Source organism: Mangifera indica, chromosome 2 (genome assembly GCF_011075055.1).
Source record: "Mangifera indica cultivar Alphonso chromosome 2, CATAS_Mindica_2.1, whole genome shotgun sequence".
Taxonomy (NCBI): Eukaryota; Viridiplantae; Streptophyta; class Magnoliopsida; order Sapindales; family Anacardiaceae; genus Mangifera; species Mangifera indica.
The window spans coordinates 14,496,816-14,518,824 of NC_058138.1; the positions used below are offsets into that span (position 1 = coordinate 14,496,816).

A 22,009-nucleotide genomic window follows, 5' to 3' on the forward strand; every position below is an offset into this window, starting at 1 on the left:
AAATAATAAAAATAAATTAATATCTAATTATATGATAATATATTATTATTTTTATATAAAATTATATAAAAAAATATTATTACGGGTAATTATATCAATCTATTTCACTCATTATTGCATGCGGGATTAGGGTAAAAATAATAGTTTGCAGAAAAGAGGGGTTTATTATTATTATATTAAAAGTTAAGGGTAATTTAAGTGCTCTATAAATAGTGGAAGAAATTTCTATAAACAGAAAATCCACCTCTAACTCCAGGGCGTTACGGAAAAAGCCGAAGAAGAAGAGATGAGCAGTGGAGAAGGGAAGACCGTGTGCGTAACCGGAGCGTCCGGTTACATAGCTTCATGGATTGTGCAGCTTCTTCTTTCTCGCGGCTACACTGTCAAGGCCACTGTTCGTGACCCCAGTTAGTTTTCATTCTGCCTATTTTCTCGTTCATGTCCTTGTTGATTCTTGATTTTTCTAATGAATTTTATTATCCAGCATGCAATGTATGTACATAAACATCTCGTGATTTGGCTGATTGTGTGTTATTTGTTTGGATTGCCTCATTTTGGCCGGTTTCATTGTTTGTTTTGATGAAATGTTGAAGCGGGTAGTTTTGATTTGGTTTGTTTTGGATGTGATGATCTGGTGTAGAAACATTTATTTTTTGATGCCATCTACTTCATTTGGTAATTTTTTTAATGCCTTAGGAAAGAAATCAATATAAATTTCATTATAGAGGACCGTTAATGTACAAGCTTGAAAATAAAAAAATAATTTGGAGAATAAGAAGCTAGAATAGCTATTGGTTCCTTGGACAAACACCATTCCACATCCTGATTTCCATTTTCTTTTTTTGTTTTTTAGAAAATTAGAACCTTGGTTTGCATATAGCTTCTTTCTATGGTCCTTGCATGTTTGTTTTCTTTAATCTTTGGGGCTGTTTAAGTGTGTGATTGAAGAACTGTGAGTAAATTTCTGTGGGATAAAATGTGAGAGTCTATGGATGGCTTTTGTATGGTGGAGAATTGGGTACATTTTTTCTAAAAAAATCTTTCAGATTGTTTTGATGAATGCTTATGGGTTTATGGCTGAAAGTAAGATGATTTGCTTTTGCTTTCATGTTTTAAGGGAATATAAGTTCTGGAAAATATTTGAATGTTCTAATTGTAATAGTATATTTATGGGAACCAATTAGCTTTTTTTTTTTTAAATGATTTGCTAACTGTTTTTATTTTTTATCCTACCGCAGGTGATCCAAGAAAAACGGAGCACTTGGTTACACTTGATGGAGCTTCAGAGAGACTTCAGTTGTTTAAAGCAAACCTATTGGAAGAAGGATCCTTTGATTCTGTTGTTGAAGGATGTGATGGTGTTTTTCACACTGCCTCTCCTTTTTACCATGATGTCAAGGATCCACAGGTTAATTTTCCTTAATACATTAACATATGTATATCCATGCGTAGGCAGTAAAGTATGTGTTTCCTTTTCTATAACAGTTTCTTAAAATTTTAATGTTTATGTTCAGGTAGAGTTAATTGATCCTGCAGTGAATGGAACTCTTAATGTGCTTAACTCTTGTGTAAAAGTCCCTTCTATCAAACGAGTGGTCTTGACATCTTCAATCGCTGCAGTTGCATATAATGGACAACCCCGAAATCCAGATACAGTAATTGACGAGACTTGGTTTTCTGATCAAGAATTCTGCAAGGACTCTAAGGTTTGTCTGTGCACTGTTGTTTTTTCTGTCTTATTGAGATAATATGTTGTGACTCAAGGGAAACTTCAATCTCTCATATATTATTGACAGTAACCTGTACTTGGAATAACAATTCATATACAAACATAAACAAATATAACTGATTGATACTAACAATGTCAATGTATTTTAACTGCAAACAGTTATGTGGTGTTCAGCTTTTTTTGTTTACTCTTTTTTTCTTGGGTGTGGGGGGGCCGCTATATTTCATTTTCCTTGAGGTTTGACCTGTTTATAAATCCCAGGTCAGAAAAATAAGCAAGACCTTCTCTACCAAGGAAGCTCCTGATAAATGCTATGATCAGTTTCCAAAATTTCAGTGGAGGTCTCTGTTTGTATCCCCTTGTTATATTTGGGAAGGGCAGCCTCTATATTTATGATTAGCCTCTGGTGTTTTAAAGAGACATTGAATGACGTGGTATCTGGGAAATTTATAATTCTTGTTAATGGTGATGCTCCGTTGTAAATCATCAAAATTGCAACATGGAATGGGAAAATTTCAGTAATTATAAATTTCTTCCATAATCTGCATTTTGATTTTGGGTTCATGGTTTTCTGGACTGGCTAATGCTCATTATGCAAAGTTATTAACAATTTATTTGAGTCCACTGGCTTTTGTCTTTGTTAATTAATAATGAAGTTATTCTACAAATAAAATTAGACCTTCTTTCTTTTTCTTTTCTTTTCTTTTCTTTTTTTTTAATATTAATTTTTTTGGTTTTTGGTTTTTTAGCTTTGGTATGTGCTTTCAAAGACCATGGCAGAGGAAGCTGCCTGGAATTTTGCTAAGGAGAAGGGTATGGATATTGTTTCTCTAAACCCAGCAATGGTCATTGGTCCTCTCTTACAACCAACACTTAATACTAGTGCTGCAGCAATTCTAAGTTTAATTAAAGGTATTTTTGTAACACTAATTGGTTGATTTTTTTATTCTTTTACCTAAACAGTTCTTCTTTCTTCCAAGTAATTATCTTTATGTACTGAGGGAGAAAAAAAATTGTAGTAATAGCTTTTTATGAGAATAAGTTTGAAGAAAGTGTTACATTTTAACCAAAAAGTTTTGGTGTCAATAGATTTGTTGCACTTCCCTAGCACTCAAGTACATCAGTTTGTGGAATTCTCAGTTGGCTGCTGAGTAGTAGAACTAGGAAATGCAATGTGCCTCTGGCAAATGGCAGTTGACAAACTTTCAGTAGCTTTAGGACTTTTCATTAATAGCAACATTTAGTAGGTTATTCATGTTGCTTTACTTGTTGCTGTCTTTTTATCAATTGGATGGTGGATGCTTAGGCTTTTATTTTGTACAGCACATTAACGCTATGAGCAGAGATAAGGCGACCAACAAGGCATCTTCATGGACATTGTCTCTAAATGGATGTTCCAGTGTAAAAATTATAAATTCTCTGCCTTTGGCAAGATGAGCAATTTACCTGGGTTTCTGCTGACTAATCTTCTACTATATATATATATACATATTCTGAATCATGGAAACTATTAGTGATGATTATTATTATTATTTTGAGTGATACTGATACAAAATCACCTGGATAAAGAACATACAATGCATAAGTCCCAATGTTATGCATTGGGATTGCTGAATGTGTGTGCTTATATCTTAACCTTTCGCTCATTTATTTTTCATTCCATCATTGGATGCAGGAGCTCAAACTTTCCCCAATGCAACTTTTGGATGGGTTAATGTCAAAGATGTCGCAACTGCACATATCCTAGCTTTTGAGGTTCCATCAGCTAGTGGTAGATATTGTTTAGTTGAGAGAGTCGCACACTATTCAGAAGTTGTGAAAGCCTTAAGTGAGCTTTACCCCACTTTCCAGCTTCCTGAAAAGTATATTTTCCTTTCTACTCTAAATTAAGACAGTAAAAAGGATGGTTTATAATCATCAGTTGCAGTAGATGTTCATTTTGCTTATTTTTTTCTTATATGAAGTGAGTTATTTCCTGAATAATTATGTTATAGTAAGTTTTGTTTGACTCAAATCTCTCCTTTTTATTGCATTTCTTAGCTTTCTATGGCACACCAGTCATGCTAATGGTTTTTGTGTTCCATGCTACTTTATTTATTTCACCCTCCGCAAACATTTTATGATGAAGCAAAAATCTGTGATAGTTTTCTCACTGCCATCTTCCATTTTTGACGTCTTAATGTATTTCATTTCTAATATTTGATCATATCAGAAAAGCTCTTGTGATGTTCAAAAACATTTTGAACTTTGACCCTTTTCCTATTATAAAATAGAGAGTTAAATGAAAAACGTTTTCTTTATTTCACTAGTTATGAAATATTTTTTGATGTTTCATAGATAGAGTGCGTCAAACATAGAATTTTGGTATAGAATATTTTTATCAGGAATCCTTAGTTCACATGGTAGATGGTTTTCTTTTCTTGTGTTTTTGGACCATTTACGTCTTGGCAGTTAAACAATCAGTATTGAAAATGTATGATGATACTGGATATAATTCTAATAACTTCAATTTTGTGTTGAAAACCTCTGCAGGTGTATGGATGACAAGCCATATGTGCCAACATATCAGGTGTCGAAAGAAAAAGCGAATGGCTTGGGACTTGAGTTCACTCCCTTAGAAGTTAGCATCAAGGAGACAGTAGAATCTCTCAAGGAGAAGGCCTTTGTTGATTTCTGAATCTGCTACCCATGACACTCAAATAATAAATAAAAGGATCATTTCTTGTTTTTGGTAACTATTTTCTTGTTTCAACACTCCTTAACTTTACTATATTTTCAGTATGCATTTATAAAAGGATCATTTCTTCCCAAGTTTTTGGTTTCTCATCGAAATTGTTTTTTTTGTTGTTAATAATACTATTGTGCAAGGTTGATCATTGGATCACTGTATTTGTAAAACAATTATCTTCTAGTAACATATCTTAAAATTTTGATTAAAATCTTGCAATCCACAAGGACCATTCTGGTTCACTTAGGCCAACAGCCAAGCACAAAGTTGTGGTCGAACCCTTCTCTCAACTGCACTGATAATGAGGCCATAGCCTACCTCTCTACATCTATCACATGTTCTTATTAGCTCACCACAGTTATGAGGCCTTAATCTTCAAGTTTAAAAAGTATGTAAAATTAATGCTAAGGTTCTAAAGCTGGGATCTTATTAAATATTGTAGTTTCTTATATAGGAGCTTATAATTATTAACATACTAAAAAATAAACAGTCCCAATTTCATATTAAGTGGAAAAACATGTTGGTTTATATTTGCAAAACAAGGCATCCACTGCGTTGGGTACATGACAACGAAGTGGCTTGTGAGCTAAAAAGTATGAATTCAAAGTGCAGATATGTCACAGTCACATCAATCAGACAATGCATTACTGAACATGTTTATTTTCACAGGTGAGAAGGTGAGCCATTGGCCGTTGGTAGTTGAGAGCATCTTTTTGAATCAATGGCATTTGATAGATCTCAGATGCTAATGTGAAAGTCAAAATGTATACTTTGAAAGAAAAATATATCTAACAAATTAAATACAATAGTTGTCTGCAATCAATTGCGTTTGCCACATGCGGAAGTTTAAATGGCAAAGGTGGAAAGACCTAACAAAAAGAGTACTATTTAGTAGATCTCAAATGGTGATATGTAACCCAAAATGTATACATTGAAAGTAAAATATATCTAACAAATTAGATACGGTAGTTGTCAGCAATCATTTGCATTTGCCACATGTGGAAGTTTAAATGACGAAGGTGGAAAGACCTAATGAAAAGAATACACGTTCAAAACTCTGAAAATATATTATGATAAAGTCATTATTAAAAACAATAATTGAGAGAAAATATTTATAAATGAAACACAAAACATACAACACAAGAGCACAAGATTATACTTGAATAACCCAAATGGTGAAAAACTATAGGCAACAGTCGGAGAAATTTCAGTATAATGAAGAAGATTACAAGGTTCCAGGGAGAGACTATTTCTTCACTCTTTGTGTATATATGTGTGTGCTCTTAAGTTTTGCTCACCCTCTTTTTGCACTCTTTGACACATACTTTTGTATACTTTAATATAACTTTTATATGCAAACCTGTGTTAGAAATACTTAACGCATGCCTTTGGCCTCTTCCTCGACTAGCTTTCTATGGTTGCACCAACTTTTGCTTGCTCTTATGTCACATTACCACAATAGGTCATACCAACTTTGCAATAGGTCGCACTCTACTTATCACATACTACACTTGTTATATTTGACTACGTGGACATGAGAATGAAACCCTAGTCATTGTACACACTTAATGTTGTGAGAAGTTTAATTGTTGATTTGAGTTATTTATTTGTATCTATGGGTCATCACTATACCATAATCTCCACCTTGATACAATTTTCCAAACATGAGTAAAACTAATATCAAATCTTCAATGAGATTCTCTACCTCTTCCATAAATGACTCTAAGGGCAATTTTTAACACCGATTTCTAATTAAGTTTAAGTAATACTGAAACTTATTAATAGGTAAAGATTAGGTGAACATATAAGTTGAATTGTCTGTTGAGCTAATCTTTTATATAAAAATATCTCCTTTAACAAACATATTCTGAACAAAATGATAATTGACATCAATATGTTTGATTCTCTCATGGTACTTATGATTTTTGATTAAGTAAATTGTACTTTGACTATCATAATAACCAATGATAGAAAAATACTTAAAACGGAGGAATAACGGAGGACTTGTGTGGATGAATCTGGGGAATAACAGAGAAAGTTTTTTCATCCTGGATGGATTCAAGCAGATTTGAAAAAAAAGAGCTTTCAAATATAAGCATGAAAGTTTTTAACATTTTTTTTTTACATGTGTAATTGTCCTTGATCCTAAAGAACGAGTTTTCGTGTAAATTTTTAAATTTATTTCATTACCTATTCAAAATTTTTATGGTTAGAATGCATGAAAAGTACTACATAGCCCTTTTGTGCCTACCATGCCTACCCCATCTGCCCTTGGTTTTTTATAATTTTTTCATAAATTATAATTCAAAATTAGTTCAATTTTTCATACTACCATAGGTTTGAAGTTAAAAAACCATTCTTAAAATTAAATTATTTTAATTAATTTTCTTATATTTTCTCTGTCATATTGTCGGTCAGACCTAAGTACTAATGTTCTAAGACGAAACTGACATCCATTTCTCTATTTACTTTTGTTCTACGACAAATCCTTTTCTGAATCCAATTACTTTCCGTTTTCATTTATTTGAAAAGTACTATACCTCTGGAAATTAAATGCCTGATTGAAACATAATTGATTGGTAAAAATTTAAGTTCTAGTTAAACGCTACAATCTTTAAAATACAAAAAATGAACTCAATATTATTTTTTAAATAAAGGAGATAAATAAATTCAGTAGGCTAAATGCTGAGGCTTAAGAACTCGAATTAAATTCAAAAGATATAAATAAATAAATAAATAAATATATATATATATATATATATATATATATATATATATAGAGAGAGAGAGAGAGAGAGAGAGAGAGAGAGAGAGGTTTTTCATCAAATGTGTAAGTGATAAATTATGGGTGGATATTTGAATGTGAATATATTTAAACAAGGCGGGCTAAAAAAATATATTCACATTCAAGTATTTATTCATAATTTATTGCTTTCATATTTGATAAAAAATCATTATATATATATATATCAACAATGATGGTCAATTAAGAAATGGTTTTACAGTTGGAGATGACTAGTACCAAAATCCTGAGAAAATTATTAAAAATTGTATGGTTTGCACACTAGACATATGTCTCCTGTTCAGTCTCCCTCGCAATGTCTTCCACCAGTCAGATTAAACCAAGTTTGTATTTTAAATCCCAACGTAATATACACCATTCAAGCTAGCTTCCAATCCCAGCCAAGTCTTTCAACTTTCGCTCCGTTACCACCAAACACAATCAATGAAAATTAAAGGAGAGTGAGAATGGATATGCATGCAACATGTAAGCGACAAAAATTATCATGGCCAAAAGATTCATTCCCACCCAAAGTTTGGTAAATCCCCGAACTGAGATATATTAAATATTAAAAATTTAAATTTTTATTCACTATTTATTAAAATTAATAGAATAAATTAATTTTAAAAATAAAAATATTATTTAATCAGTAATTTATTAAAAATAATAAAATTTTATTTCATTTACTTTTATATTTTAAAAAATTAATAATTTTTTCTAGTATTAAATTTAAAAAATTATATTTTTCCCTTATAGGTTGAGGGTTCTCTGACAAAATTCTTTTGCTGCTCTCTTCCTCTAACAACTAGAATCCCTTCTCCTCCTTCTGTGAACAAAATGTTTTCTAGTATGTTTGTCTTTGATGAAGACGAATAACCCTGATATAATAGACATTGTCACTTGAAAAACTTATAAACCAGCTATCTGCAATTTTTGGTTGCAATTGTCCATCTTTCCCCAATGATTAGTCTGTTTTGGAAAAAAAGGAAAAGAAATTTTGATAGTAGTTGTTGATCTTTGAGACGATAAAATTTAAAGAGTTCGTGCTGACAGTCACATATTTCTAACTAATTAATAGACGGTTACCTATACTTTTAAGAGGTTTTTTTTTCCCTTATATATAGTCATTATTATCATTATGCAAATAATTATCATTCAGTTCTCCAATCAATAATGGCATCCATTAGCCCTCTCAAGTTTCTGAAAGATAAAACTATTTTAGTCACTGGTGCCACAGGCTTTCTAGCAAAGGGTAACAATTCTTATTCCTAAAATTTGATGTTACTTTTCATTTTAGTATTAATTTTGTTGTTAACGCAGTTTTTGTAGAGAAGATACTGAGGATTCAACCGAATGTTAAAAAGTTGTATCTTCTTGTGAGAGCACGAGATTCAAACTTTGCAATGAAACGAATTTTTGACGAGGTTTTGTGTTTTGCTTCACAGTTCTTTTATGGATATAATTCAACTCAGCGTTGAACTGGAGTTTGGTTTGATGGTTGCATGCATTCTTACTTGAACCACAATAATACATGATGATACAGGTTGTGGAGACGGAGTTGTTTCGGGTGGTGAGGGATGAGCTTGGTGTCAACCTGAAATCCTTTATATCAGAAAAGATAGTTGCTGTCGCCGGTGATGTTTCTGATACCAACTTGGGAGTGAAAGATTCTAAACTAATGGAAGAAATGTGGACAGAAATTGACTTAGTATTAAATTTTGCTGCAATAACCAACTTTGACGAAAGGTATAAAATTGAGAAGAAAGAGTTATTGGTTCGATCCTCCTTAAGTTTAACTGAAAAAACTCAAAATGATTATTGTTATAAGCCCTAGGAGGAATTATTTAAAGCCGCCAAACGTTACTATATATCGTTTCTTCTCCTCCCTTTATGTCAAATTATAAACAGAATTCTTTTGCTTTTGATTTATTTTATTTTAGGTATGACTATGCTTACAAGGTCAACACAATGGGAGCGTTCAACGTTTTGAACTTTGCAAAGAATTGCATCAAAATAAATATGCTTGTCCATGTTTCAACGGGTAATAATTACTCCTAGCTAGGTTGCTTTTAGTGATTGAATTATATATTTATCATTTATTTAGTATATTTTGTCTTTTAAAAAATATACTAAATAAATACCTACTGAAATAAGAAAGCATTAAAGAAAATAACACCTGAGTTCTTCATAATTTTCTAGCATACGTGTGCGGTGAAAGATCAGGACTCATACTAGAAAACCCAATCAACATTGGTGAAGCTCTCAAAAAAACATGCAAATTGGAAATCACTGAAGAAAATAAATTGATAGAAGAAAAATTAAATCAACTTCAAGCTAAAGGTGCTGGCCAAATTGAGCTTGCCTCAACCATGACGGATTTGGGCATCAAAAGGTTTGAGCTTTAGTTCGCACATTATATTTAAGGTATGAATGCATGTACGTTTGAAAAAATAATTTACCGAATTTTTTAACAGGGCCACGTTTTATGGATGGCCAAATACATACGTGTTTACAAAGGCTATGGGAGAGATGATGTTAGGAGAATATAGAGAGAATATGCCTCTAGTCATCATCCGGCCCACCATGATAACCAGTACATTTGCAGAACCATTTCCTGGTTGGATCGAAGGTTTGAGGTATAATCAAATCATCCATTTCCATTTTTGAGTAAAAAAATCAACTTCACTAGGAACTAATTAAGTTTAAGAGATGTGATTTTTATACTGTAATTCAATTATGTTATTGTTCAATACAGAACCATCGATGGGGCAATTGCGGGTTATGGTAAAGGAAAATTGAAATTCTTGCTCGCTAACACCAAGTCAATCTTTGATGTGGTGAGACTAGTTCTTAGTTCTTTCGAATGAATATAAATAAACAGAGATGTTTTCTGTCGTATTATTACAACACAAAATTTTCACATAATTTTGTAAAATAATTTCGATCCAATGCAATCTGGTGGACGCAATTGGATCAATGATTTAGAATTCATACTACAAGTTTGGTAGTGCTTTAAATTAAACACAAAATTCATTGACATCGTGGATGCATGTAGATCCCAGCGGACATGGTGGTGAATTCAATTATCATGGCTATGGCGGCAAATACACAACAAAATTCTCAGATAATTTATCATATTGGCTCATCTAGGACAAACCCCATAAAGATGACAGATATTCACAAGTTTTCGAGACAATATTTTATTGAACATCCATTGATAAACAAATATGGGAAGCCTGTTAAAGTTTGCAAGGGCAGATTTTTTAACACACCAGCGAGTTTCCACACATGGATCCGTATTAGTTATGTGATGCCACTAAAGGTTTGTATTCTCAATACCTAAATTGCAGTTGTGAAGAGTAAGAGAAATATTTAATATTTCATACATGTATTATTAGTTTTTCTGGACTTTTCATACATGTATTATTTTTTCACATATTACTTATCTTATTACTAATTTTTAATTTTTGTTCTTGTCTGAAGGTACTGAAATTAATTTCAATTTTCAACAAAAGTTATAGAGGCATTTGTATTGATCACGACAAAAAGATTAAATTTGCTATACGACTGGTGGAGCTTTACAAACCCTACATGTTCTTTAGGGGCATGTATGTGTCTATTTCATTTTACAGCTTTTATATAATAAATTATTAAATCATATATATCTTTTAAAAGGAAAAGAAAATGTTTAATTGGTTATTTATGTTTGTCACTTCTACAGCTTTGATGACACAAACTCACAAAATTTGCGATTGACAATGGAAGAGAATGCGCAAGAAGCTAATGCATTCAACTTCAATCCAAAAGACATTGATTGGGAAGACTACTTTATCAACACTCACATTGCTGGACTTGTAAAATATGTTCTTAAGCAATAATTGGTTCTGTTATCATTAGTCTTATGTTACATTCTAAAATAATATCGAATGATTGTATTATATTTAACTATCATATATATATAATTGAAACAATAAAGCACTTTTTATCTCTTGTTGTAAACCTAAATATATGTTAGAGTTAACATACAGCCAAGACTTCATTGCATATTTTTTATATATTTTTGGAATAATATAAAGTGCATTTCTTCTATAATATAATTATTGTTTGATAGTTTGTACATGTATTGAACAGTAAATTCATCACTCTTCTTACAATAAAGGCAAATCAACATCAATATATATCCACGATTTAGTTTCATACAAAATATTATATTTCTCAACATTCATAAAATAACCTTAATTAACATATTTTCTTGACTTGAAATTTTAAAATTATAAAGGAAAGTAATAAGCACGTTTATTCGCATCCTTGAAATATATAGGTATGGATAATAGTAGTTAATTTGATAAATGAATACTTGATATTATCATTTAAAATAATTTTATAAAATTATGCAGAAATAACATCATTGGTTACAGAAGACAACATTGTTAGCAAAACGAAAAATTAAGAATCTGTAGATGAATGTATTTCATCCTTTTATATTCGTAATCGCCCACCTCAATCCCAAATTTTAAACATCCTAGGGATTACAGGAAGGATTTTAAACTTCAAAATCATATTTTATATCTTACTCAACTATCGATAGACGCATCAAATTATGTCATTGACATTTTATGCTCTTGTTTGTGTTACTATATGAATCCATATTATTTGATACATTTTATATGCAGTTATATAATCCTATTCAATTCATTTGACTCCTCTAGGAAGGATTGGTGGAAGAGGCATCATCAAGGGCAATATTTTTTCTTCTCTTGATACAGATTATATGATTGATTTTTTCTTCTCTTGATACAGATTATAGAATTGATTTTTAATTGATTTAGGACTATTTAATTGAGACTTGAGACTTTTAATTGATTTAGGACTATTTAAATTATTGGACATGTCTTTGAATTACTTTCTTGTATGCTAGAGTTACCGCTATCTTCTTTTCCTGAGGATGAGCTTAGATTAATTGTTTGTCTCTGGGCTTCTGTTTATGCAATATGTATACTTATTTACCAAAAACAAAAAAACGAACTCAAAATTATTTTTTAAATTAAAGGGAGATAAATAAATTCGATAGGCTGAAACGTAAGAACATGAATAAAGTTCAAAAGATTACAAATCTTCTCTCTTTGAAAAATCAATGTCAATTAAGAAATGATTTTACAATTGGAGATAACTAGCACCAAAATCTTGTAAAAAAATTGTATGGCTTGCACAGTAGACTAATCTCTCTTGTTCTTTCTTCCTCACGATGTCTTCCACCAAGCGTTTTAAACCAAGTTTGTTTTTAAAACTCCAACGTAATAACACACCATTCAAGCTAGCTTCCAAAGGCTCAAGTCAAGTCTCTCACCTTTTACCATCATACTTAACACCTAAACACAATCAATGAAAATTTAAAAGAAAATGAGAATGGATATGTATGCAATATAAATGAAAATTCGAGCTTTATTTCTTAACATCAATAGGTCTCGTACAACACTTCTTTTTTAATTTTTAAATCTTACAACATCTTTAAAATTTATGTGACCCAATTTAAAATACCAGAATTCACTTGGATTGATTTTAGCAATATTACAAGCAAACTAATTTTTTAATATATAGCAATTGTCGTTAGATTTCACAACTTTCGACGCAAATTTCCCCCCTTCATCAAGAACTTTACACCGGGTTTTTTAAAACTAAATCACATGATCATTATCATATATTTGACTTGTGCTAATGAAATTAGCTTTTAGTTCATTTACAAACAAAATAGCATGCAAAGGAAGCAATATTGAAATATTAATTGATGCTTTACCTAACATTTTTTATCTTTTCCCATCTCCATATGTAACATGTCCATTATCACATGTAGTTGTGTTCAAAATTGGGTAATCAACCCGGTTTGAAGGATTTGTAAACCGAACGAAAATTTTTATTTGAAGAAAATTCTGAATTGAAATCGAACTGATTTTATGTAAAAACTTATTGTTAACTGAATCTGAATTTTTTTTTACCTCTTTTTTGAATGTATGATAAAAACCTAAAGTGTGTAATACCAAAAAGTAATAGAAAATATTGGGAGAGACTAACGAAAATGGAGATTGTCATCACTGTTAGTTGAACTTTCGACTGAAAAAGATAATTGACTGTCGTCGAACATAGATTGTCAGCAAATTTGGAATCATTGAAAAACAGAATAGCTTCTTGCCCTTGATAAGAAAGCAAAAAAGAGAAATAATTTAGAAAAGAAAATCAAATCGTTTTGTTTTGGTTGCCATGACTGATTTTTAGATTAAAAAAACAAGTAACTGATAATATATTAGTGATTGGGAGGGGAAGAGTGGAGCTGAGGAGAATAGAGCAGAAGATAAACCGGCAGGTGACTTTTGCAAAGGAAAGAAATGGATTGTTAAGGCTTATGAGTTCTCAGTTTTGTGTGAAGCTGAGGTTGCTCTTATCATCATCTTTAGCTATGGTAAACTGAACTCTATAAGTTCTCAAGCATTTCCCAGTAATTACAAAGAAAAAAAAGGAAAAAACCTGAAACCGTTGGATAATTAAAATGAATTAAAGGTTACTGAGCAAGTGCAGGAGAAAAAGTATAGAAAATGAGGCTGTCAAGCTGCTGCAACCTGCAAGGGAAATAGGGAATAGAAAAAGTTATGTGGTTTAATGCAAAGAAATAAAGAAGAGAGAAAAGCACAGATGTAACGCCGACAAAAACATTATTGCAATTTGATTTTTCTTTATTGATATTAAATAGATGAATAATATAAAATATTTTTATTATTTTTTCAATTTGAAAACCGGTTTGAATTGGGATAATCAGTTTTCAGATTTTAATAAACCAAAAACCGAATCAAAATTTCAGTTTCCATACTATTTCAATTCGATAACTAAACCGATTTTACGATTACCTTATCTTTTTGGATCAGTTTATGATTCAAATGCCGAATTGATTTTCAGTTTTTTAGATTATTTTAAACACCTCTAATTATACGGCTCAATATCAGAAAGTAATGATTTATTTCTAATCAACTCTTGAAGCAACATAATCAAAAAACCATATGTTATCATGATAAACAGGTGAACAGTTATGTTCAACTATGATATTAACACAACTTTTCGATGCTATAAAAATTTCAAACCATGATAATCACTTGAGAAAGAAACTGACGTAAATTTCAGACTTTGGATGTAGTTTTTCACATACATTTTTAGTTTGAACATTTTAGTTGAATGTGTCCCTTTTCCCACAAAACTGACATACAAGAACAACGTTAGTATTAAACATGAACTAGGTTAGTATCAAACTTATCTGTTGTATCTTTTACTTCTACAAATGTGCACACAACAAAATTTAACGTGCTTGCACCTGGTGTTAAGCCAACTCCCGTTTTATCTCCATAAGATTTTCCTTGGCTTAACATTTCATCTAGCTTTATTTTTCATATATTCAATTTTTTATGGTAGCTTTGGTTGAACCAAACTCCATTTGGCTTTCTCATGCTCTTCTTAAGAAAACTAGGCATAATTCTTGGTCAACATAAATATTTTTCATCATCAAAAACTCTAAAATCAATATTATCAGTTAAGTAGATTCAATAAAATGTTTAAGTGCAAGACTCGTACCAAACTTTTTTTATCCATTCTTTTTAAGGTGAGTTCATATGTCTAAAGTGATCCAATCAATTCTTCAAAATCCATTTTTCTACCTTTTGATATTCTTCAATTGATGTCACCTTCGGAAGGAACCTTTGAATATATCTCACCTAAAGCATAGGATTCATTTGAGATATCACTTAGTTTTGCCTGAAAATAAAAAATAAACTCTAAGCCAAGCATGGTTAGATTTTAAAATTTTATTACGAGTATTTTAAGTCTAGTTTTCTTAACACTCACGGTACCTTCGTTTTTTATCCTATGTTTCTCCATGCTTCTTTAGCTATTTCACAATTAACTAAGACATTCATTTGGTTAATTAAAAATAGCATGAATAGCTTTTGGGCTCTAATTTAACATTTTGAGTTTAAAATTAGTCCATTTTTCTATGGGTTTTTGTTTGAACTTGAATTTGCTCAGCAGATATGTAGGTTCACACGTGACATTTATAGGGAGTTGACTCTTCTTGTTCCGCTTATGGATGATAGTTCTGACATGAAGACAAAGATGGATACCATGCATCAAGGCGTGGTGAAAATAGAGAAAGCTTGCTTTAGTGTCCATGTGAGAGGATCTGAGTATAAACTGCTTGGATATAATGATCCAGATTCGTCCTTGTTGGGGTTACAAGACATTGTATCATGAAGTAACTTTTGCTTTCTGAGTTCCTTTGTTAGACTGGAAACAATTTACAAATATATTTTTTCTTGTTTTGCAAAATGGTGTTTATTTCCAATACACATGCATTTCTCTCTGTAAATTGTCTGGCGTGAAGATCAGGAAATTTTGCATATTCTAATAATAAAAAGTTAGGCCTATGAAATTTCATTCCGTACCTTTACAATATTTTTTGCAGCAACCCTTCATTTGATTATTTGGTCTATAGAAGCATTAGCATTGCATACATCACATTCCAAGTACCGAAACCTGACTATGCATCTTGTTTCTATCGTATCATGTGAAGTCAGATTTACGATTTAGGGTTTAGTATTTAGACAAAGTGAAGAGACAACAGACTATCTTTTTCTGGCTCAATTCTTTTCGTGGATTCTTCCAGGTTGTGGCAAATAGCTAGGGATTCCTTGGAAGTGTGTTGTCCTTAGTTAGGATTCCTTGGAAGTCTGCTGTCTTTGGTTATGTTATAGATTTTTAGCGTGGACAACAGAGAAAACTTCATCGCTTGTGGGATAAAATTCTAAGCAGGTTCTTTCATCCTTTCAGCTTTCTGGATTCATAATTTTATATATATATATATATAATTAAATGATAGATATATATATAATATAATCATTCGACATTATTTCATAATGTAACATAAGACTAATATAGAGAAACCAATTATCACTTGAGAACACATTTTACAAGTCCAGTAATGTGAGTGTTGATAATGTAGTCTTCCCAATCGATGCCTTTTGGATTGAAGTTAAATGCATTAGCTTCTTGCGCATTCTCTTCCATAGTCAATCACAAATTTTGCAAGTTTGTGTCATCGAAGCTCTAGATGTGGCAAACATAAATAACCAATTAAATATTTTCCTTTCCTTTTTAAAGACATATATGACTTAATAATTTATTATATAAAAGCTGAAAAATAAAATAGACACATACATGCCCCTAAATAACATATAGGGTTTGAAAAGCTCCATCATTTGCGTAGCAAATTTGATCTTTCTGTCGTGATCAATACAAATGTCTCTATAGCTTTTGTAGAAATTTGAAATCAATTTCGGTATCTCCAGACAAAATCAAAAATGAGAAATTAGTGATACAATGAAAGTAAAATGTGAGAAAATAGAACATGTATGAACTATTAAGTCCAGAAAAACTTATATGAAATAATCTCATTACATCATCAAAGTAAAGTGAAGTGAAGTGCTTGTTCCAACTTAATATTTTTCTTACAATTCACAATTGCAATTTAGGTATTGAGAATGCAAACCTTTGGTGGCATCACATATCTAATACGGATCCATGCGTGAAAACTCGCTGGTGTTTTAAAGAATCTGCACTTGCGAACTTTAATTGGCTTCCCATCTTTGTTTTTCAATGGATGTTCAATAAAATATTGTCTCGCAAACTTGTGAATGTCTGTCATCTTTATTGGGTTTGTCCTAGATGAGCCAATGTGATAAATTATCCGAGAATGTTGTTGTGTATTTGCCGCCATAGCCATGATAATTGAATTCACCACCATGTCCGCTGGTATCTACATGCATCCATGATGTCCATGAGTATGCAGTTTTATTTTAAACACTAACAATCATCACTAATAGTTTCCATCACATTCAAAAAGTTGACTGAAAAATCAAACTAACCAAAAAGTTTTGGTGTCAATAGATTTGTTGCACTTCCATAGCACTCAAATACATCAGTTTGTGGAATTCTCAGTCGGCTGCTGAGTGGTAGAACTAGGAAATGCAATGTGCCTCTGGCAAATGGCAGTTGACAAACTTTCATAGCAACATTTAGTAGGTTATTCATGTTGCTTTACTTGTTGCTGTCTTTTTGTCAATTAGATGGTGGATGCTTAGGCTTTTATTTTGTACAGCATATTAACGCTATGAGCAAAGATAAGGCGGCCAACAAGGCATCTTCATGGACATTGTCTCTAAATGGATGTTCCAGTGTAACAAATTATAAATTCTCTGCCTATATATATATATATATATATAGAGAGAGAGAGAGAGAGAGAGAGAGAGAGAGAACATACAATGCATGATTCCCAATGTTATGAATTGGGATTGCTGAATGTGTGTGCTTATATCTTAACCTTTTCGCTCATTTATTTTTCGTTCCATCATTGGATGCAGGAGCTCAAACTTTCCCCAATGCAACTTTTGGATGGGTTAATGTCAAAGATGTCGCTATTGCACATATCCTAGCTTTTGAGGTTCCGTCAGCCAGTGGTAGATATTGTTTAGTTGAGAGAGTCGCGCACTATTCAGAAGTTGTGAAGGGCTTAAGTGATCTTTACCCTACTTTCCAGCTTCCTGAAAGGTAAATTTTCCTTTCTACCCTAAATTAAGACAGTAAAAAGGACGGTTTATAATCATCAGTTGCAGTAGATGTTCATTTGCTTATTTTTTTATTATATGAAGTTATTTCCTGAATAATTATGTTATAGTAAGTTTTGTTTGACTCAAATCTGTCTTTTTTGTTGCATTTCTTGGCTTTCTATGACACACCAATCATGCTAATGGTTTTTGTGTTCTATGCAACTTTATTTATTTCACCTCAGCAAACATTTTATGATGAAGCAAAAAACTGTGATAGTTTTCTCACTGCCATCTTCCATCTTTGACATCTTAATGTATTTCATTTCAGATATTTGATCATATAAGGAAAGTCTTTGACCCTTCCTATTATAAAACAGAGAGTTAACGAAAAAAGTTTTCTTTATTTCACTAGTTATGAAATATTTTTTGATGTCTCATTGATAGAGTGTAACAAACATAGAATTTGTTGGAGATATAATTCAAAATCTCTTGCAGGAAAATACTACAAAAATCTCTCAAATTAGTTAAGTTGTTAGCTGATAAATAGGAGTCAAAATAAATAATAGCTAGTTGCTTAATTTTCAGCATTTTAGCCTATAAATAGGCATTGTTATTTGTCTTTAAGTGTGTGTTTTAAAATAACAGCTCTCTACTTCTGCAAATTTCCAAAATTTTTCTTGTTTTTTCCTCAATTATAATTACAGTAGTTTTCCTCTTAAAACAAACATAATTTTGGTGTCAATGACAGCTTCTTTTTATCGGGAATCCTTAGTTCACAAGGTAGATGGTTTTCTTTTCTTGCGTTTTTGGACCGTTTATGTCTTGGCAGTTAAACAATCAGCAGTGAAAATGTATGATGATACTGGGTATAATTGTAGTAACTTCAATTTTGTTTTGAAAACCTCTGCAGGTGTATGGATGACAAGCCATATGTGCCAACATATCAGGTGTCGAAAGAAAAAGCGAATAGCTTGGGACTTGAGTTCACTCCCTTAGAAGTTAGCATCAAGGAGACAGTAGAATCTCTCAAGGAGAAGGCCTTTGTTGATTTCTGTGTCTGCTACCCATAACACTCCAATAATAAATAAAAGGATCATTTCTTGTTTTTGGTAACTATTTTCATGTTTTAACACTCTTTAACTTTATGATTTTTCGGCATGCATTTATAAAAGGATCATTCCTTCCCAAGTTTTTGCTTTCTTATCAAAATTGTTTTCTGCTGTTAACAATGGTTTGATTTGTTGATTTAAAAAAAAAAAAAAAAAGTCAGTGCATGAACCAAAACTACTGAAATAGATTGAAACATGGACATCTAACATTGCAGAAAAAGGGATTAAAATCTTACCTTCCACAAGACCATTCTGGTTCACATAGGCCAACAGCCAAGCAGAAAATTGCAGTCGAAACCTTCTCTCAACTGCACTAATTATGAGGCCTTAACTCCACGTCTAACACATGTTCTTCTTAGCTCACCACAATTATGATCGACAACTACTTGAAGACAGCTTTAAACAATCTATGATGAACTGAAAAACTACGGGCTTTTTTTTTTTTTTTTAATGTGATAATGGAGTTGAAAATTTTCTGAATGTTGTGTACAAAATTAGTTTATTTTCAAATTATTTTAGAACTTTTTCTTAATATCTCTCACCTAGTTATGCGTCCGCCAAATCAAACTTTATTTATAATATTCTTAACATCTCATAAAATTACATTCCATCGAATTTACTATTAAAAATTTGTGTACAAACTTTAAATTAAAAATAATTCATGAAAAATTGTAATAACCATTAAACCATAAGTAATAATAATAAGACAAAATAAAAATCCAAATATCAAGCTCAAAACCCAAGACGTAATTTCATAAGAGAAGGGCAGCAACTATTTCTCTCTCCAAACGCATCAATCAGACGATACATTATTACTGAAGAGTATGTTAACGAGAAAAAGACATGTTCATTTTCACATGTGAGAAGGTGAGCCATTGGCCGTCGGCAGCAATTGAGAGCATCTCTTTGGATCAATGGCAATAAGTAGATCTCAGAATCAGATGGTGATGTGTGAGCCAAAATTAATACATTGAAAGTAAAATATATCTAATAAATTAAATAGGCTAGTTGTCAACAATCAATTTTATTCGCCACTTGAGAAAATTTGAATGATAAATATGAAAATATTCAAATAAAAGAGTACAAATTCGACATAACGAGACGATTGCATTTTCTAGAAGAAAGCATTACTAAAAAAAAGCACTCAAATCATTACTAAAAAAATAGTTGTCTTCAATCTAAGATAAAATAATTTATAATTATTTTGAAGATGGTGACTTACATTTTTAAAAAGGCCAAACGACTATTTTCCACTCAATGTTTGGTGCAAATCTAAGATAAATCACGTCTTTGTTTAGAGATGATCGATCATCTTTATCGATCGATTTTATTAGTCGATGATGGCCACAAATAGAGTATCGCTAAGAGAGAAGCCGAAAGGAAGAGAGGGTGTCATCATCTTAGGGCAATAGCAACATGTTGGACAAACCTAGGGGGCAAATGAAGTTGTTCAAACTTTAAGTAAAGAAAATTTGTTAATTTTTAAACGGATGGTGAAAATGTGATAAATTCTTAATTTTTTTAAATATTTTTATTAAATAAAAATTTTACCCCAATAGTAATAATAAAATTTAACAAACAAATGAATATTTAAATTTTTGATAATTAATAGATGAAAAATTGGATTTGTACCAAACCTTGAGTGGGAAATAGTCATTTGGCCTTTTAAAAAATTTCTATTTATTAACCATTTTGTTAACTATTAAGATAGATTTTTTATAATTAGAATGCATAAAAAAAACCCTACATTTAGCTTAGTCCACTTACCGTGCCTACATCTCCCATCTTGCTCAAAATACTCTTACCCTCAATTTCTTATAATTTTTTTTCCCAAATAATCTTAAAATTTTGGTTCAATTCTTGAAAAAAAAAAAACCAAAAAAACTCAATAAAATGCTTACTTGGATTAAAATGAATATATTGTCGAATGCATTTGCTTTTTAACTTAATTTTAGATAAAATTTAGGATAAAAAAGTTTTCATGCGATTAGGGTTCTTAAAATTATGTGTAATGGTAAATATATATTAATTTAGATTCTTAATTATGTCTGCATTGTCCTCTGTAACGTACGACTGTTCACAGGAAAACTGATGTCCTTTTGTCTAATTCTTATTTGAGAACTGTTAGATCTCGAGAAACTGGAGGTAATTAATATCAATCAGCAACTCACATGCAGACTGCAGTCCTTTTCTCGATCTGCTCACATTCTGTTGAGGGACGTATTTAATATCAATAAAAAACCCTAAACATACATAACCAGAGGTCCAGGATGACCGGTCAATCCCATATTAATTATTGAGTAATAAAAAATTTTAGCAAAATTAATAATCCCCAAGGTAATATTTACTTTCTTTTACTACAAAAAATATTTTACGTGATTTTTTTTTCAGATCAAAAATCATTTTGGAGAGTGACAATTTTATTTAGTTTCCAATAAAAATTTATCAAAGCTTGGATTGGCCTAATATTTAGAAAATTTTAGTTACCATCATCTCGCTTTTTTCTTCTCTTATTATCACTGATTATATAAAATGCAGTAACATGATTAAATGCCTGATTGAAACATGATTGATTGGTAAATGTTAAAGTTCTAGTTAAACTATACAGTCTTTAAAAAAATGAACTCAATATTATATTTTAAATAAAGGGTTTAGGTGCACGTTTATGTCATCGATTTGTCATTTTTACATTCCTCAACATCTCACCTTGATACCAACTTTTCATACATTTTTGTTAATTTCTTTGCTCAGTATCTTAATACAAACATTTGTTACTTATCTTTATTTTGCTCAACATCTCCCCTTAATGCAAACATCTGTTGTTCCCCACAACTCGTCTCTGCTCAACATGTTCCCTTAATACCAACGCCTGTTATTCTTCTTAGTCTGATCCGCTCTAGCAACTCAGAATATAAAGAGATTTTTCAAGCACTGCGAACCTCAAACTTCTTAGCACAATTTTAACTTTAGACTATTCTCACTTTCAAATTACTCAACATAATATAAACTTCATATCACAATCAA

At 31.3% G+C, this 22,009-nt stretch overlaps 3 protein-coding genes across 4 annotated transcripts; all 3 read left to right on the top strand.

Moving 5' to 3' along the window:
- Positions 1-220: 220 nt before the first annotated feature.
- On the top strand, positions 221-4,540 carry LOC123209300 (phenylacetaldehyde reductase-like). Its single transcript, XM_044627289.1, has 6 exons — positions 221-407; positions 1,239-1,408; positions 1,515-1,706; positions 2,479-2,641; positions 3,405-3,591; positions 4,262-4,540. The coding sequence occupies exons 1-6, from the start codon at positions 287-289 to the stop codon at positions 4,404-4,406; spliced, it is 978 nt and encodes a 325-aa protein (XP_044483224.1). The 5' UTR covers positions 221-286; the 3' UTR covers positions 4,407-4,540.
- A 3,855-nt stretch (positions 4,541-8,395) lies between these two features.
- LOC123209298 (fatty acyl-CoA reductase 1-like) lies at positions 8,396-11,224 on the top strand. 2 transcript variants are annotated; one of them, XM_044627287.1, is made up of 10 exons: positions 8,396-8,491; positions 8,560-8,663; positions 8,783-8,985; positions 9,180-9,280; positions 9,439-9,631; positions 9,714-9,875; positions 9,995-10,076; positions 10,295-10,561; positions 10,723-10,847; positions 10,961-11,224. In XM_044627287.1, exons 1-10 carry the CDS (start codon positions 8,413-8,415, stop codon positions 11,115-11,117), a joined length of 1,473 nt encoding a protein of 490 aa, XP_044483222.1. In that variant the 5' UTR covers positions 8,396-8,412; the 3' UTR covers positions 11,118-11,224. The 2 variants fall into 2 exon arrangements, with proteins under 2 accessions (XP_044483222.1, XP_044483223.1); XM_044627288.1 differs by lacking the exon at positions 8,560-8,663 and having other exon boundaries at positions 8,433-8,491; positions 8,685-8,985.
- A 4,133-nt stretch (positions 11,225-15,357) lies between these two features.
- On the top strand, positions 15,358-18,946 carry LOC123208581 (phenylacetaldehyde reductase-like). Its single transcript, XM_044626117.1, has 4 exons — positions 15,358-15,516; positions 17,429-17,504; positions 17,691-17,877; positions 18,787-18,946. The coding sequence occupies exons 1-4, from the start codon at positions 15,358-15,360 to the stop codon at positions 18,944-18,946; spliced, it is 582 nt and encodes a 193-aa protein (XP_044482052.1).
- The last annotated feature ends 3,063 nt before the right edge of the window (positions 18,947-22,009 follow it).

Coding starts and splice junctions, on each gene's coding strand:
- LOC123208581 (XM_044626117.1), top strand. CDS start 15,358: ATGGATGATAGTTCTGACATGAAGACAAAGATGGATACCATGCATCAA. Junction 15,517..17,428: donor TGTTGGGGTTACAAGACATT/GTATCATGAAGT, acceptor TATTTTGTACAG/CATATTAACGCTATGAGCAA. Junction 17,505..17,690: donor GTCTCTAAATGGATGTTCCA/GTGTAACAAATT, acceptor CATTGGATGCAG/GAGCTCAAACTTTCCCCAAT.
- LOC123209300 (XM_044627289.1), top strand. CDS start 287: ATGAGCAGTGGAGAAGGGAAGACCGTGTGCGTAACCGGAGCGTCCGGT. Junction 2,642..3,404: donor AATTCTAAGTTTAATTAAAG/GTATTTTTGTAA, acceptor CATTGGATGCAG/GAGCTCAAACTTTCCCCAAT. Junction 3,592..4,261: donor ACTTTCCAGCTTCCTGAAAA/GTATATTTTCCT, acceptor AAACCTCTGCAG/GTGTATGGATGACAAGCCAT.
- LOC123209298 (XM_044627287.1), top strand. CDS start 8,413: ATGGCATCCATTAGCCCTCTCAAGTTTCTGAAAGATAAAACTATTTTA. Junction 8,664..8,782: donor TGAAACGAATTTTTGACGAG/GTTTTGTGTTTT, acceptor ATGATGATACAG/GTTGTGGAGACGGAGTTGTT. Junction 9,281..9,438: donor GCTTGTCCATGTTTCAACGG/GTAATAATTACT, acceptor ATAATTTTCTAG/CATACGTGTGCGGTGAAAGA.